The sequence below is a fragment of the Microcaecilia unicolor genome, chromosome 4 (assembly GCF_901765095.1).
Source record: "Microcaecilia unicolor chromosome 4, aMicUni1.1, whole genome shotgun sequence".
In the NCBI taxonomy this organism is placed as follows: Eukaryota; Metazoa; Chordata; class Amphibia; order Gymnophiona; family Siphonopidae; genus Microcaecilia; species Microcaecilia unicolor.
The window spans coordinates 266355127-266371291 of NC_044034.1; the positions used below are offsets into that span (position 1 = coordinate 266355127).

The 16165-nt window shown below is 43.4% G+C and overlaps 1 protein-coding gene across 1 annotated transcript in view; it reads left to right on the forward strand.

Moving 5' to 3' along the window:
• Window positions 1-16165, forward strand: part of PCID2 (PCI domain containing 2) — a 55504-nt gene that overhangs the window by 9621 nt on the left and 29718 nt on the right. Inside the window, 5 exon segments of the mRNA XM_030201520.1 lie at window positions 2216-2281; window positions 4200-4241; window positions 12080-12134; window positions 13904-13921; window positions 13924-13997. Of these exon segments, the coding sequence (XP_030057380.1) occupies window positions 2216-2281; window positions 4200-4241; window positions 12080-12134; window positions 13904-13921; window positions 13924-13997 (255 nt within the window).

The window sequence follows — 16165 nt, forward strand, 5'->3', positions numbered from 1 at the left end:
ATGGGATAGGCACAGGGGTTCCATTGTTGTAAAGATGAGAAAAAAAAAGAGTAAGATGTGTGCCATTTTCAACAGAAAGTAAACTAGGCAAACTAGCTGGGTCTTAGGTTTTTTTTGATCAAATAAGTTATTACTTTTGTTTTAAACAAAAGAATGCTGCATGTTGCAACATTTGCATACCTGTGCTTTATTATAAGCCTTTTATAGTTGAGCTCGGTTTGCAAAATTATGACAGCAGTGAAAAAATGTTCACTTTTGAGACAGCAAGCAAAACATCAATGTATTTGCAGGGATTGTAAACTGTTGCTATGTTTTATGTATTTTGGTTGTGTTTGGGTGCACACACTAACCTAAGGAAATTGCAATGAGAATGACATAGAGATAGGGACCTGTGGTAATGATGGGAACAGCGTCCGTGGGGATGGGACAGAGCCCATGGGGACGGGGACAAACTTGTCCCCATGTCATTCTTTACTTTTGAAGGCTGTTAAGAATTGAACAGTTATTTATGGTTCGCAGTGGTGTAGACAATGATATTTTCATTTTTAGGAAAAATGAGCAAAGTGCTGGCCACAACTGGCAAAATTTGCCATGGGGGATCCTGTGCATTCCTGTTACCATCACATCTTCTGAGAAGACATTTTCTATTGCAGGAAGAATTGTGGAAGACAGGAGAGCTAGACTGAATCCTGAGCTTGATTGTCAGCCATTGTTGGAGTTGGAAGGGTAGAGAGTGGTGGTGGGGGTTTATTATTGTTGCTCGGTGTTGTTATTGTTTCCTATTTGTGATTTATAAACAGTTGCACAGAATAGTATTCCTTTTGTACTTTAAAGATTTAAATATAAATCATATGTGTTTGAGGCTTCTTCAATGAGGACAGAACCTATGGGGGTGGGACGGGGTCAACTTTGTCCCATGTCATTCTCTAACGATGAAAACCTAAAATTAGAAGAAATATTCATACTGCAAGGTAAACGGCAGATCTGCAAGTTGCCTGCCCGCTGGTGTTCTGCATATAGTAGTGTGAACATATGCTTACTTTTATGAGAGCCTTTGCAGTCCATAGTAAATGATGCTTTTTAAGTGCTCCTTGAGTGCAGATTTTGATAAGCTTTATCATAAAGGTTTGTTAAATAGGTTGGTTGGTTGGTTCTGTGTTTGGGTGCTAGACAGATGGCAGAATGTGAGCATGGGGACTAGGACTAAATCATATCCTGTAATATATGCCCCATTTTCCCTCAATATCTGATTCTACAGCTGTATCCAGTGATTTGAAATTGGTTTTCAGATTTTTGCTAATGATTGCAGCTCTGATGGTTTAAGCAGTGAACACAGTGCATACAAGCAGTTGCAGGCTTTCTCAACCCAGTCCTCAGGAGCCCCAAGCCAGTCTTGTTTTCAAGATATCCACCAATGAATATGCATGAGATATATTTGCATGGCCTCCATATATGCTAATTTAGCTAGCTGCTGTTATAGGTGGAGGATTCTCTTTATGGACAAAATTGTTGCTGTGGGTTTTACTGAGCTGGATAGTGCTGTACTTGTTTGTTTTTTTATTTCTTTTGATTTTGATGTTTATGTGTCTTATAATGATTTTATGTTCCTACCCTGAGCAGTTTTGGGCGAATGGGCTAAATAATAAATTAAAATCTGTTTAATAAGACTTATGAACTGCCTTTTTGACGAGATGACTCAAAGTGTTGGATGAATGAGGTGAAATGAAAATGGTAACATGGTAGATAAAACCCAGTGTGATGAGCTTGGTTTGCTGATAGTACTTTTTAAATCAGCTTAAATAACATACCTATAACTTCACTTTGGAGTCCTGAGTCTGTTTTTGAGGAGCTGATCCAGTTCCCAATCCTTGTTTTTTGACTTTGTCTTTCCCTTGGACCTTTGTGTTCTTTTCAATTTTTGTGGTCTTTTTTTGCACTTGATAGTACTTTTTACAAATGTATTTTTTTTCAATTTTATTGCCTTCATTTCTTTCATTCTAGTGCACTTCTCTTGCAAATAAATACAAAGTTTGGTTAAAAATGTAGGGCTAGATTTACTGGTGTGTGCTACAGTGTATTAATTGCAGAAAATGGAACATGTGGTAAATAATATGTGTTTAATATATGTAGGCACATGCTTTAGCACAGTTTAGTAAATCTAGCCCTAAGAGCACTGTCTAATATCATCACTGACCTCTCTTGTTTTGTTTTACAGATGTACTTATGCAGTTGGAAATCATGATTTCACAGAGGCCTACAAATGCCAGACTCTTGTAGTTCAATATCCTTTACAGCAATTAGAAGCCTCTATTTTTTCATTTTTTTTCCAAAATGAAAATCTATTTTTATCAGATAGCTTTCCAAGTGTTATGTACTCTTGAAGGAGACGGTTGCATTACTAGTATTTTGGGGGTAATATGTAGACTACTGACAGGCCTGTGGCATATCTCTTTGAAAATTTGGGCCAGCAGGTTAATGCAGGTGCTAAATATGCACGCAAAAGTAGACAAGGGACTTTCAAAATGATATCCCTTTGTGCTCTTTCCCTCCCTTGACCTAACCCCACTTTTTCTTTTATAGAAATGAAAGAACCAGGGATGGAAGGAGAAATGGATGATGATCTTCTCTTTATGATCTAAAGTACCTCTGATTTCTGAGGGATAAGTTTCAGCTTGTGAATTACTACTACTACTACTATTTAGCATTTCTATAGCGCTACAAGGCGTACGCAGCGCTGCACAAACATTAGAAATTAGTGGGCCACTGAATTCAGATGGGAACTGAGGTTGGTGAGATCAGGAAACAGTGTATCCACAAAGGCCACTAGCTGTATATAATCTGCACAGAAACACCCACTGTCTCCAAAGCTTTAGAGCAGGGTGGTGAGAGGGGATACGAACACGTTGATAAGACTGGGAGATAAACTTAAACTCTAAGGGACTCCACAAGGAAGAGCATAAGATTTAGATAAATCATCATTTATCAGAAAGCATATTATATTTCAGAAAAAATAATGCTTTCTAGGACATCACTTGTCAAATCTAAATCCTGTAGATGGAGGGCAAGACTGATCTAGTGTGTAGGAGAACTAGATGAGCATCTGTGCTATTGTCCAGGTTAATAGAAATTTAATTTATCAGGGCCAGATAAGGCCACCCTGTGGCATCTTGGCTCGTTCTTTTGATGTGCTACTAACATTTAGAATGTTTTCTTTCTCCCCACCTCCCCTTTTCATTTCCTGTAATGAAACATGGCAGTCAAACTGAAATTTCAGTGAGGTGGGAGCACATTTTGATGCCATTAAGGATTTTTATAATGCATTTGGTCACTACCAAATTCAGTTTTTAACCCAATAATTCACGTAATGAATGGTATAACTATGTCAAATTCCCATACCAAGGAGGAAAATAAGCAGCATGAATAAATTAATGCATCTCTGTATTTGTCATGGTACTTCCAGAGTTTTCTTATGGAATCTATCCTGAATCCACTGTTTAATTAATATGCAACTTAGAATTCTCAACTTCTCCCCCCTCCTCTTGCTCAGTCTAATATAGTTCTTTTTGTACCTGTTTTTCTAGTTTTGGGTTCCCTGTTTGTTATTTCTTGTATTCCTCTGTTACGGTGCCTAAAAAGACACAGAAAGGACACATGTTGGTTGACTTTCTGTAAAGCAGGTGATGGGAGAGATATCTTAAATTTCTATGTATGTTTTTTTTTTTTTTTTTTTTAGTATTCTGGGTAATTGTTCTGCAGTAAACAGGAGTTGGTAACACTGGTGTTCCAGATGCATATTATAAGATTTTTTTTTTTTTTTACGGACATTCCCCCCTGTTTACTAAGCCACGCGGCAACAGACCATTCAAGTGAATGGGCTGTGTCGGCATTAGCACACCACCACCTGTTAGCACGACTTAGTAAACAGGAGGGGATTGTGTAATTGGTAGCATAAGGTTGCCATCGTTTTCCTACCCCCAACCCAGTGTATTTTGAATGTAGCAGAAAATGGGTTACATGCAGTAAGGAATAGCAGACCAGGGCCAACTGTCCATGTGTAAGGTGAGTCATTTTCGATTAGCATTCAACTTTACTCTTGGTGAAATGGAATTAAGGCCTAGTAAGATCCTCATATACTGGCTTTCCAAAAAGTTTTGATATGTTTTCTGCACTGAAATATTTTTATCTCCTTAAAATATTACATCTTTCCTGAAAGCTTTTCAAGCTCATAAAGAAGAAAATTGGTAAGAATATATGCAGTTGAAAATGATGGCTATAGAATGCATTTTTAATTATAGCTCCACACTAGATCTCGTCAGCCAAATTTGGCTGGTTGAATTTACAGTAATGTTCAGTTGAAAATCATCTTAACTCTAACTGGCTGAGCTGGTATATTTTCAAAGTTTTTAATGAAGCTAGCTAGTCCTTAGCCAGTTAAATCACTTTCAAAATGAACCTTACTGTTAAAAATGAAGTTCAGGTGTAAAGGTATTCAGGACGTGGCTAAATATCCTTTGAGCTAGCCCAAATATCTTTTTCAGCTTGAGAAAAACAATGAGGTGTTGTGTCTTCAGAAATTCAGCCATTTGCATGACTCAGGAATTTTGCAGAATGGAGGTCAAAACAAGCTGGGCCTAACGGTGCCCATTTTAAACTTAGGGGGTTGTTTACTAAAGCTTAGCTTGAGTTATTTGCAGCAGGGCCCATTTTATTATTATGGGCCCTGCTGCATATAACTCAAGCTAAGCTTTAGTGTCGGGGGCGTCGACTTCTCGGCACCACCATTGAGGACGTCGAGGCAGGCTCAGTTTTGGACTGCTCTGAGGGATGTCTTGTCCGATACTGAAGAAGAGCGTTTGTGGGAGGAGGAGGAAGATGCCAGGTACTTTTATTATGACGAGTCTTATGGGATTCCCTATGAACCTTCCCCTCCACCAGAAAGGAGACTTTCTCCACCGGAGAGTCTATCTTTTACCTCTTTGTCCAGGAAATGACTGCGGCTATTCCCTTCCCTATGGAGGTTGAGGATGAACCCAGGGCTGAGATGCTCAAGGTCCTGGATTATCCTTCTCCGCCTAGAGAGGCTGCAACGGCTCCTTTGCATAATGTACTGAAGGAAGTCCTTATGCAAAACTGGTCGACCCCTCTGTCTAATCCCGTGATCCAGAAAAAAGCTGAATTCCAATATCGGATCCACGGTGAGCCTGGATTGATGAGGTCTCAGCTACCTCACAATTCCATGGTGGTAGACTCCGCCCTCAAAAGAGCCAAGAGCACTAGGGACTATGCCTCGGCGCCCCCAGGCAGAGAATCTAGAACCTTGGACTCTTTTGGGAGGAAGACTTATCAGGCCACTATGCTCGCTGCCAAGATCAAGACATACTAGCTCTTCACGAGCGTCCACTTGCGGAACTCGGTGAGGCAATTGTCCAACTTGGTTGATGCACTTCTTCCGGAGCAGGCCTTGCCTTTTCACCAGGTGGTCAGGCAGCAGAAAGTGTGTTGAAAATTCCAGGCCAGGGGTACATTCGACACTTTTGATGTAGCACCCAGGATCGCTGCCAAGGTATAGTGATGATCTCATGGCTGCATGTCTCTGACCTGGATCATTCGGTCCAGCAGCGGATGGCAGATGTTCCCGGGGGGGGGGGGGGGGAATAACCTTTTTTGTGATGAAAGTAGAGGATCTAGTTGACCAGATCAGAGAAGCACAATGATGCTATGGAGAGAGGTACGTCTGGCGAGGCGCAAGCGGAAGAACAAATGGCTAGAAATGTACGGAGGGGAGACAAAAACTTCTTCAGGTACTATTCGTGAAAGGAGAAAGACTAAAAAGGGGATTGTGAGACTAAAAGATACAGCAAAACGCTATGTAGAAAATGATGAAGAAAAAGCCAATTTGCTAAATGATCTTTTGTTCTGTTTTTACTGAAGAAAATCCTGGGGAAGGGACCGAGAGGGACTGGCAAAAGTACACCTGAAATGAAGTGGATAGAGTCACCATTCACGGAAGAGAGTGTATGAACAACTTGGAAAGCTAAAGGTGGACAAAGCCATCGGGCCGGACGGGATCCACCCCAGAATACTGAGGGAGCTCAGAGAGGTTCTGGCGGGTCCTCTTAAAGATTTGTTTAATAAATCCTTGGAGACGGGAGAGGTTCCAAGGGATTTTAGAACAGCGGAGGTGGTCCCTCTTCACAAAAGTGGTGATAGGGAAGAAGCTGGAAACTACAGGCCGGTAAGCCTCACTTCGGTTATTGGAAAAGTAATGGAAGCCATGCTGAAGGAAAGGATAGTGAATTTCCTGGAAGCCAATAAGTTGCAAGATCCGAGACAACATGGTTTCACCAGAGGGAAATCGTGCCAAACGAATCTCATTGAATTCTTTGACTGGGTGACAGGAGAATTAAATCAAGGACGTGCTATGGACGTCATCTACTTAGATTTTCAGCAAGGCTTTTGACACGGTTCCCCACAGGAGGCTCTTGAATAAACTAGAAGGGCTGAAGATAGGACCCGAAGTGGTGAACTGGATTAGGAACTGGTTGACGGGCAGACGCCAGAGGGTGGTAGTAAATGGAGTTCGCTCGGAGAAGGGAAAGGTGAGTAGTGGGAGTGCCTCAGGGATCGGTGCTGGGGCCCATTCTGTTCAATATATTTGTGACGTGACATTGCCGAAGGGTTACAAGGTAAAGTTTGCCTTTTTGCGGATGGACACCAAGATTTGCAACAGAGTGGACACCCTGGAGGGAGTGGAAAAACATGAAAAAAGATCTGAAGAAGCTGGAAAATGGTCTAACGTTTGGCAATTAAAATTCAATGCGAAGAATGCAAGTGATGCACTTAGGGAGTAGAAATCCAAGGGAGGCGTATGTTTAGGTAGGGAAGAGCCTGATAGACAAGGACGGGGAGATGGATCTTGGGGTGATAGTATCTGAGGGACCTGAAGACGATGAAACAGTGCGACAAGGTCGGGTGGCCCCTAGCGAGAAGGTTGCTAGGCTGTATAGAGAGAGGTGTGACCAGCAGAAGAAGGAGGTTTTAATGCCCCGTATAAGACGTTGGTGAGGCCCCACCTGGAGTATTGTGTTCAGTTTTGGAGGCCGTACTTTGCGAAGGATGTTAAAAAAATGGAAGCGTGCAAAAGAAAGCTACGAGGATGGTATGGGAGTTGCGTTCCAAGACGTATGAAGAGAGACTTGCTGACCTGAACATGTATACTCTGGAAGGAAAGGAGGAACAGGGGGTGATATGATACAGACGTTCAAATATTTGAAAGGTATTAATCCGCAAACGAATCTTTTCCGGAGATGGGAAGGCGGGTAAACGAGAAGGACATGAAATGAGATTGAAGGGGGGGCAGACTCAGGAAAGATGTCAGGAAGTATTTCTTCACAGAGGGGTGGTGAACGCTTGGAATGCCCTCCGGCGGGAGGTGGTGGAGATGAAAACGGTAACGGAATTCAAACATGCGTGGGATAGGCATAAAGGAATCCTGTGCAGAAGGAATGGATCCACAGAGCTTAGCTGAAATTGGGTGGCGGGGGGAAGAGGGTTGGTGGTTGAGAGGCTAGGATAGGGGAGGGCAGACTTTTATACGGGGTCTGTGCCGGAGCCGGTGATGGAGGCGGGAGCTGGTGGTTGGGAGGCGGGAAATAATGCTGGACAGACTTATACGGTCGGTGCCTGAAATAGACAGGTACAATCAAGGTAAGGTATACAATATGAGTTTATCGTGGGCAGACTAGAGGACCGTGCAGGTCTTTTCTGCCGTCATCTACTAATGTTACTATGTTACTCTCTCCCGCCGGACGTCTTCTGCTACTGCCTATCATCTAGGAGGTTTTTTGGAGGGAAGAGGAGTGCTCCTATTCCTATGCTAGTTCGTAGGTACACTCCTGCTTCTCGGCAGCCTCCCAGGCTCAGTCCCAGCCGCGCTCGTTCTCTGCAACAGCGTGCGCTTAAGGCCACTGTGGCTCCCAGCAAAAGCAGGGGACGGGCTTTTGACTGGCTCCAGTTCAGCATAGCCTCAGTAAACGTGTCCATACTGGACGACTTGCTGGTTGGTGGGAGGTTAATGTTTTTTTTCACCAAAGGTGGCCTCTTACAACCTCTGACCGTGGGTTCTTCAATAGTTGGGTTAGGATACATCCTCAGTCTGGAATAAAAGCCTCCAAATTGCCCACCGGGAGCTCAGGCCTACAGCTCCCAGCACAAGCAGGTACTTGCAGAGGAACTCTCTGCCCTTCTACAGGCCCAAGCGGTTGAACCCATTCCACCAGGGGAAGAAGGGCTGGGATTCTATTCCAGGTACTTCCTTGTGCAAAAGAAAACGGGGGATGCGTCCCATGCTAGACCTAAAGGCCCTGAACAAATTTCTTATCCGAGAAAAGTTCAGGATGGTTTCCCTAGGCAGCCTTCTTCCCATGATTCAGGAAAACAATTGGCTATGCTCTCTGGACTTAAAGGATGCTTACACAGCTCACAGGAGTATCTTCGATTTCAGCTGGGGAAACAACACTTTAAGTACCGTGTACTGCCTTTGGCCTGGCATCTGCGCCTAGAGTGTTTACAAACTGCCTAGCTGTGGTCGCAGCGTCTCTACGCAGACTGGGAGTGCATGTGTTTCCTTATCTCGACAATTGGCTGGTGAAGAGCACCTCGAAGGAAGGTGCTCTGGAGTTCATGCAAATGACTATTCAGGTGCTAGAGCTACTGGGGTTTGTCATAAATTATCCCAAGTCCCATCTCACCCCAGTCCAAAAATTGGAATTCATTGGAGCTCTGCTGAACACTCAGACAGCTCAAGCTTATCTCCCTGAGGCAAGGGCGGACAACCTTCTGTCCCTGGTGTCCATGGTTCGAGCGTCTCAGCAGGTCACGGCTCAGCAGATGTTGAGACTTCTGGGGCACATGGCCGCCACAGTTCATGTAACCGCCCATAGCACGTCTACATATGAGACAGCTCAATGCACCTTAGCTTCCCAGTGGTTTCAAGCTGCGGGGGATCTAGAGGATGTAATCCATCTGTCCACCGACTTTTGGAATTCTCTTCAGTGGTGGACGATTCGATCCAATTTGACTTTGGGGCGACCATTCAAGTTCCTCAGCCACGAAAAGTGCTGAAGACGGATGCATCTCTCTTGGGGGTGGGGAGCTCATGTAGATGGGCTCCACACTCAGGGAGCCTGGTCCTTTCAGGAAAAAGGTCTGCAGATCAACCTCCTGGAATTAAGAGCGATCTGGAATGCTCTAAAGGCTTTCAGAGATCGGCTGTCCAACCGAGTAATCTTAATTCAGACAGACAATCAGGTTGCCATGTTTTATACTAATAAGCAGGGGGGCACCGGATCTCACCCTCTGTGTCAGGAAGCCGTCCAGATGTTGCTTTGGGCTCACCCTCACTGCATGTTTCTCCAAGCCACTTATCTGGCAGGCGTAAACAACAGTCTGGCCGACAGGTTGAGCTGGATAATCCAACTTCACGAGTGGTCTTGCGGGCATAGTCCGCAAGATCTTCTGAGTGTGGGGCATCCCCTTGGTGGATCTTTTTGCCACTCAGATCAATCACAAGGTCCCTCAGTTCTGTTCCAGGCTTCAGGCCCACGACAGACTAGCGTCAGATGCCTTTCTCCTATTTGGGGGACAGGCCTTCTCTATACATATCTCCCATACCTCTAGTAGGGAAGACAGTACTGAAACTCAAGCAAGACCGTGGAACAATGATCCTGATTGCACCTTCTGGCCGCGTCAGATTTGGTTCCCTCTTCTGTCGGAGTTGTCCTCCGAGGAAACGTGGAGATTGGAGTGTTTTTCCAACCTCATCTCTCAGAACAAGGAGTCGCTTCTACATCCCAACCTCCAGTCTCTGGCTCTCATGGCCTGGATGTTGCGAGCTTAGAATTTTCTCTTGGTCTGTCAGAGGGTGTCTCCGAGGCTTGCTTCCAGAAAAGATTCCATGAGGAGGTGTTACTCTTTCAAATGGAGGACGTTTGCCTCTGGTGTGACAGCAAGGCCCTAGATCCTCTTCTTGCCCTACACAGACCCTCCTTGAATACCTTCTACACTTGTCAGAGTCTGGTCTCAAGACCAACTCCGTAAGAGTTCACCTTAGTGCGATCAGTGGTTTTCATCGCCGTGTAGAGGGTAAGCCTATCTCTGGACAGCCTTTAGTTGTTCGCTTCATGAGAGGTTTGCTTTTGTCAAATCCCCCTGTCAGACCTCCACCAGTGTCATGGGATCTCAACGTCATTCTCACTCACCTGATGAAAGCTCCTTTTGAGCCAGTGAATACCTGCCATCTGAAGTACTTGACCTGGAAAGTCATTTTCTTGGTGCCTGTTACTTCAGCTCGTAGGGTCAGTGAGCTTCAGGCTTATATCAAATTTCATCACAACAGAGTAGTCCTCCGCACGCACCCTAAGTTCCTGCCAAAGGTGGTGTCAGAGTTCTATCTGAACCAGTCAATTGTCTTGCCAACATTCTTTCCCCGTCCTCATACCCCCCCCTGGCGAAAGTAGTTTGCATACCTTGGACTGCAAGAGAGCATTGGCCTTTTATGTGAAGCGGACAAAGCCCTTTAGACAGTCCGCCCAGTTGTTTCTTTCGATCCCAACAGGAGGGGAGTCGCCATCGGAAAACGCACAATCTCAAATTGGCTAGCAGATTGCATTTCCTTCACTTACGCCCAAGCTGGGCTGACTCTGGAGGGGGCCATGTCACGGCTCATAATGTTAGAGCCATGGCTGCGTCAGTTGCTTACTAAAGTCAGCCTCCATTGAAGAGATTTGCAAAGGTTGCAACATGGTCATCAGTCCACACATTCACATCTCACTACTGCCTTCAGCAGGATACCTGACCTGACAGTCGGTTTGGGCAGTCGGTGCTTGCAGAATCTGTTTGGGGTTTAGAGTCCAACTCCACCCCCCAAACCCATTTTGTTCTGTTCCAGGCTGCCACTCTCAGTTGTTTATGGTTTCAGGTCAATCTAAGTTATGTCCTCGCTGTTGCGAGGCCCAATTGACCAATGTTCGTTGTTGAGTGAGCCTGGTTGCTAGGGGTACCCCACATGTGAGAACAAGTAGCCTTCTTGTCCTCGGAGAAAGCAAAGATACTTACCTGTAGCAGGTATTCTCCAAGGGCAGCAGGCTGATTGTTCTCACAAACCCGCCCACCTCCCCTTGGAGTTGTTATTTGCTTCCTTTTATGCTTTCTGATTTAACTGAGGGACCGTGTTCATTCGACAGCGGGAAATCAGTCCGCGCATGTGCGGTGCGCTTTGCATGTGGGCCAGAAGACTCTGGCAAAACTTTTTTTTATATTTTGCTTGCAAATGCCATTCGATTCGTGGGCTGACGCAGACATTGACCCACATGTGAGAACAATCAGCCTGCTGTCCTCAGAGACTACCTGCTACAGGTAAGTATCTTCACTTTAATGATGAATGTTACAGCATTAGCTTATATTAATGCTGTTCTTTACATTAGTGATTCTTAACTTTAAATGTGTTGGTTGGGGTTTTAATTTCAGTTAATAAATATAAACATATGTTGAACACCAAAAGATGTGAATGCCAAGAAATGATTTCATATAACCACAATCAAAAATTCTGCTACATTAATGTGCAAAAGTTAGTTATCCCTGGCCAAATTGTAGGTTTCAGCAAATCCCTAAGTGAGCCTCTTCTGTCTGAAATTCCTTCTTCATTTTTTCCTCCATGGAGATTCCCTCAAGCCACCCCCCCCCCAAACTTTTCCCTTATTTTCTGTCCCCTCCTTCCTTCCATACCCTCATCACTACGATACCGCTCCCCCCCTCAAAAACAAAAACACTAAATAACTGGTCATAGAATCATTTTAGAAAATTACTTTATTAAAACAAAATACAAGTTTAATATGAAAATATGTGGAAAATTACGCATGATGATCATCTCCTCCATTCGGCCTACCCAGTGTTTCTGTTCCCTTCTTGAATGGTTTTCTAACAGGGAAGAATAGGAAACAAGATTGTTTGTTTGATTTTGGCCTTGCCTTCTTTTGTAGCTTCAAACAATTTATAAATATTAATTATTTTTTCTTCACAGGGCTCTACCTATAATGTATGCTGTTGCACTTGATCTACGAATATTTGCAAATAATGTAAGTAAAGTAGAGACTGATGTTTTAATCAGTAATTAGCCTGAGGTAAAACAAGTATATTGTGGTAGCACTGCTTTACATCTTGCCTTTTTTTGTATAGAAATAACATAAATACATAAGTCATTAGTGGCATAGTCTATGGTATATTTTATATCAAATCTAATAGATTTGAATGTAACCATAGTTTTTGCTATAATGAATATATTTACCTGGAATGTGATGGTGGTATTGATCTCAGTTTTGCATTAAATATTTGTTGTACATATTTCTGCAACTGTATTGTGAACATGTTTTTCTATGACAAATACTTCACCCAGGGGTTTTTGAAGGATAAAGTCTAATGCCTTCTCTCCTGAGGCCCATTTTTGATTTTGGGTTGTGTTTGTACTTGCCCTTTCGAAAAAGGGATTAATGAATTGTAGGCATTTGAGTTTCTATTAGACTAACAACGTTTCTGTGGACAGATTTTTGAAAATTTCCTCTCCATCAGTTTGGTGAAGAGAAAGTTTGTCGCATTGTGTTTGAATTAGTTTATTGGTTCTTATTGCCACACATCCATGTGGACTAATATGGCAATCACCATTCTTTTGCTTAAAAAAGATAAAAGGGAACATCTTAAACAAATGTGTTTATTAAGTATTTGTAGATACCCATCCACAGCTCCTGGCAGAGAAGTCAATCTACACATAGGGTTACCATATGTCCTGATTTCCCCGGACATGTCCTCCTTTTCAGGGGTCCGGAAGGTCTTTTTTCCAGCCATCCTGTTGTCTGGGTTTCTGGGCTGGCAGGTTGGTTGGCGGGCGGATGGATGGGCTTGCCTTCTTCCCCTCCCCACCCCAGCCTACTGTAATATAGCCTGGTGGTCTAGTGGGCCTCTTCGGGGCAGTAAAACTCCATTCTTTTCTATCCACTGCTGCTGACCTCCCTGCTGCCGCCGCTTCTTGAAATAGCGGTCAAGACTTCAAACAGAGGCTTCGCAAGAAAATGTACATCTTTCTAATTTTGCATTAGACTATGGAAGAAAATGCATTTCTGTTACTTTTACCAGTATATTCACTGTTTATAGAATCTGGCTTCCTTGGGGGGATCAAGGTGACTTTGCGGCTGGGGCAGGGCAGCATTTTATTTTTTGTGCTTTTTTTTTTTTTTTTTTTTGTCTTTGCAAATATGGAGGCATATTTCAAAGCACTTAGCCTTCCAAAGATCCATAGGTTCTATGGAACTTTGGAAAGGCTAAGTGCTTTGAAAATATGCCTGATGGTAACCTTACATACACAGGCCAACAGACCAGACCAATTGACATAGAAACGTCTCAGGGAGTGAAAGAAAGAGTAGATGGCATAGATGGACAGACTGGATGGGCTATGTGGTCTTATCTGCTTTCATTTTTCTATGTTTCTGTATTCCTTACCTTAAATAGTGTTCTCCAAAGCCTGCAGTCAACAGTCACACAAACCTTCCCACTTTCCCTTAGTGGTTCGCTTGTGTTTTTTTTGCTGAGCATGGAAAAGTCCCACATTTGCAGTGAAGACTCTAACATACATTTTCAGCATCATGCAACAGGGGGAGTCATATGACTCGGTTGTGTGACTGGTGAACAGCTGTCTTTGGATTACACCTGCTATTGGTAAGCAACATTGCTTTGCACAATCGGCATTGCTATTCAGGAAGTATGGTATGTGATAAATAGTTTGGCTAGTGATCATTTGTTTTGAGAAGACATATCCGTAATTAATAGTAAAACAAGTTTCTCCATCTTTTAATAGGCTGATCAACAACTAGCAAGAGAAAGGGGAAAGGGAAGATAGTGGACATGTTAGAAAAAGCAGCAGAATTATTGATGAGTTGCTTTCGAGTGTGGTGCCAGTGACACGTAAGTTAGACTGAGAAGCTTAGTTTATATTAAACTCTGTATTTTCATCTGCTGGCTCCTTTCTCCACAAAGCTATCCATCATGCGGATACCTGGCAGTTTGGAAGCGATGGACTTCAATCGTGTCAAGCCAAGATGGGGTCTGAGTGGGAGCAGTCTTAAGCGTTTCTCTTGATGTTCCTTGCAAATAAACTCCCACTGGTAGATTGAAAACTTAAATAAACTTTGTGACCAGGAGAGCAGGATATTACCTCCAGAGTTTTCCATTTTCAGTTTGCCTTTTGGCCAGCTACAAGTCTTGGTGAGGCAGCGACATTGTGTTTTCCTGTTCTTTGCTTCGGAAATTTTCTTCGATTTAGAACAACTGAAACATGTCATTGTGGAAGGAATTCAGTTAATGATGCCCAAAGTTAGGCGCCGATACGATTGGTGCTAAGCTAGTATTCTTCAAAGGGCGCTATGCATGGAACAGCTTTTACAGAATACTAACTTAGTACGCATTTCATTGTCTAATTTTGGCGCAAGCATTTTCACCTTCCAGAAGCTGGTGTAAATGCTCACATCCAGCTGTTGGCAGATGCATAATTTCAAGTATTCTGTAACTTCGCACCTAAAATTCTGGGAACACTCCTGACCTACCCATATCGCACCCCTTTTGGAGTTGCTCGCTATAAAAATTAGGCACGCATTGAGGCGTATTTTCAAAGCACTTAGCCTTACAAAGTACCATAGGTTACTATGGAACTTTGGAAGGCTAAGTGCTTGAAAATGAGCCCCATTGTATACTAATACTGCCAAATTAATGTCAGTAATTGATTGTTACCGCATGCTCTTTTTAGTGTGTGCTAAAAAATGCTAGCGCAGCTTAGTAAACAGGGGTAGGTAATTTAATTTAGGTGCAGATCTGGGATGTGCACCCAACTTTGGGTCATTTATACAGCGTTTGAGTAGTGTAAGTCTAGAAGGATGTAATTGAAATTGTCAGAACCAGATGGTATTCACGCCAGAGCGTTGAACAAGCACAAACGGAAATTGCTATTGTTGTTAGTAATCTGTAACATACCATCTAAAATAGCCATGATACCTGAGGACCTGGAGGGTGGCCAATGTAATTGCCAATTTTTTAAAAAAGGGGGCAACCAGGAGTTTGTCTACAGGCAGGTGAGCTGTTTTGTCAAGCTCTTGAAGTCAGGCCTAATATGTAGTTTAAAAAAAAAAATTATTGGCCATATTGGAAGATGCCTTTGCTGAGCCCATGCTGTCTCATTCCCATTAAGCTGCAAGTCTTGCCTTACCAAATTATTAGAATTTTTTTTAAGGTGTAAGCAAACAAGTGGATAATGGTGAGCTGCTTAATTTAGTGTATTTGGATTTTCAACAGGTATTTGACAAACTTCAACCTGAGACTCCTTAGAAATAATTTACGGGATAGGAGAACAGTGACCTTTTGTGGTTTGGGAAATGAGCTAAGAGGAAACAGAAGAAGGACTAAAATGGTCAGTTATCCACATGGAAATGTGTTAGGAGAGCTCCCAAGGGTCTGTAATGGAACCTATGCTGTTTACCCTAATTATAAAGGATTTGAAGATAAAAATAGGGAAAGGGGGTGGGACTTGATATACCGCCTTTCTGTGGTTACAATCAAAACAGTTTACATATTATATACAGGTACTTATTTTGTACCTGGAGCAATGGAGGATTGGATGACTTGCCCAGTCACAAGGAGCTGCAGTGGGAATGGAACCCAGTTCCCCAGGATCAAAGTCCACTGCACTAATCACTAGGCTACTCCTCCACTCCACTCCACTGAGTGAGGTAATTGATTTTGTGGATGAAACAAATGTATTCAAAAGTTGTTAAAACAGCAGAGGATTGTGAGGATTTGCAGCCTTGGGGGCCTGGGCCCACCCACCGACTGGGGGCTCGGGTCCCTCCAAACCTGCAGCACCCCCTTAAATAGCTGGCAGGGATGCTGAAGCCCTGCCAGCCAAGAAATGCATTTCCGGTACATCTTTTCCTCCTCTTTGCCCTGCTTCTGTAATGCAGAGGTCCATGATGTGCCTGCTGCCACCAATGCAGGGACTTCTCGCACATGCTTAGTGTGCGCAGGAACTGAGTTGGCAGCAGAAGGCATGCCACCGACTTCCGCATTACAA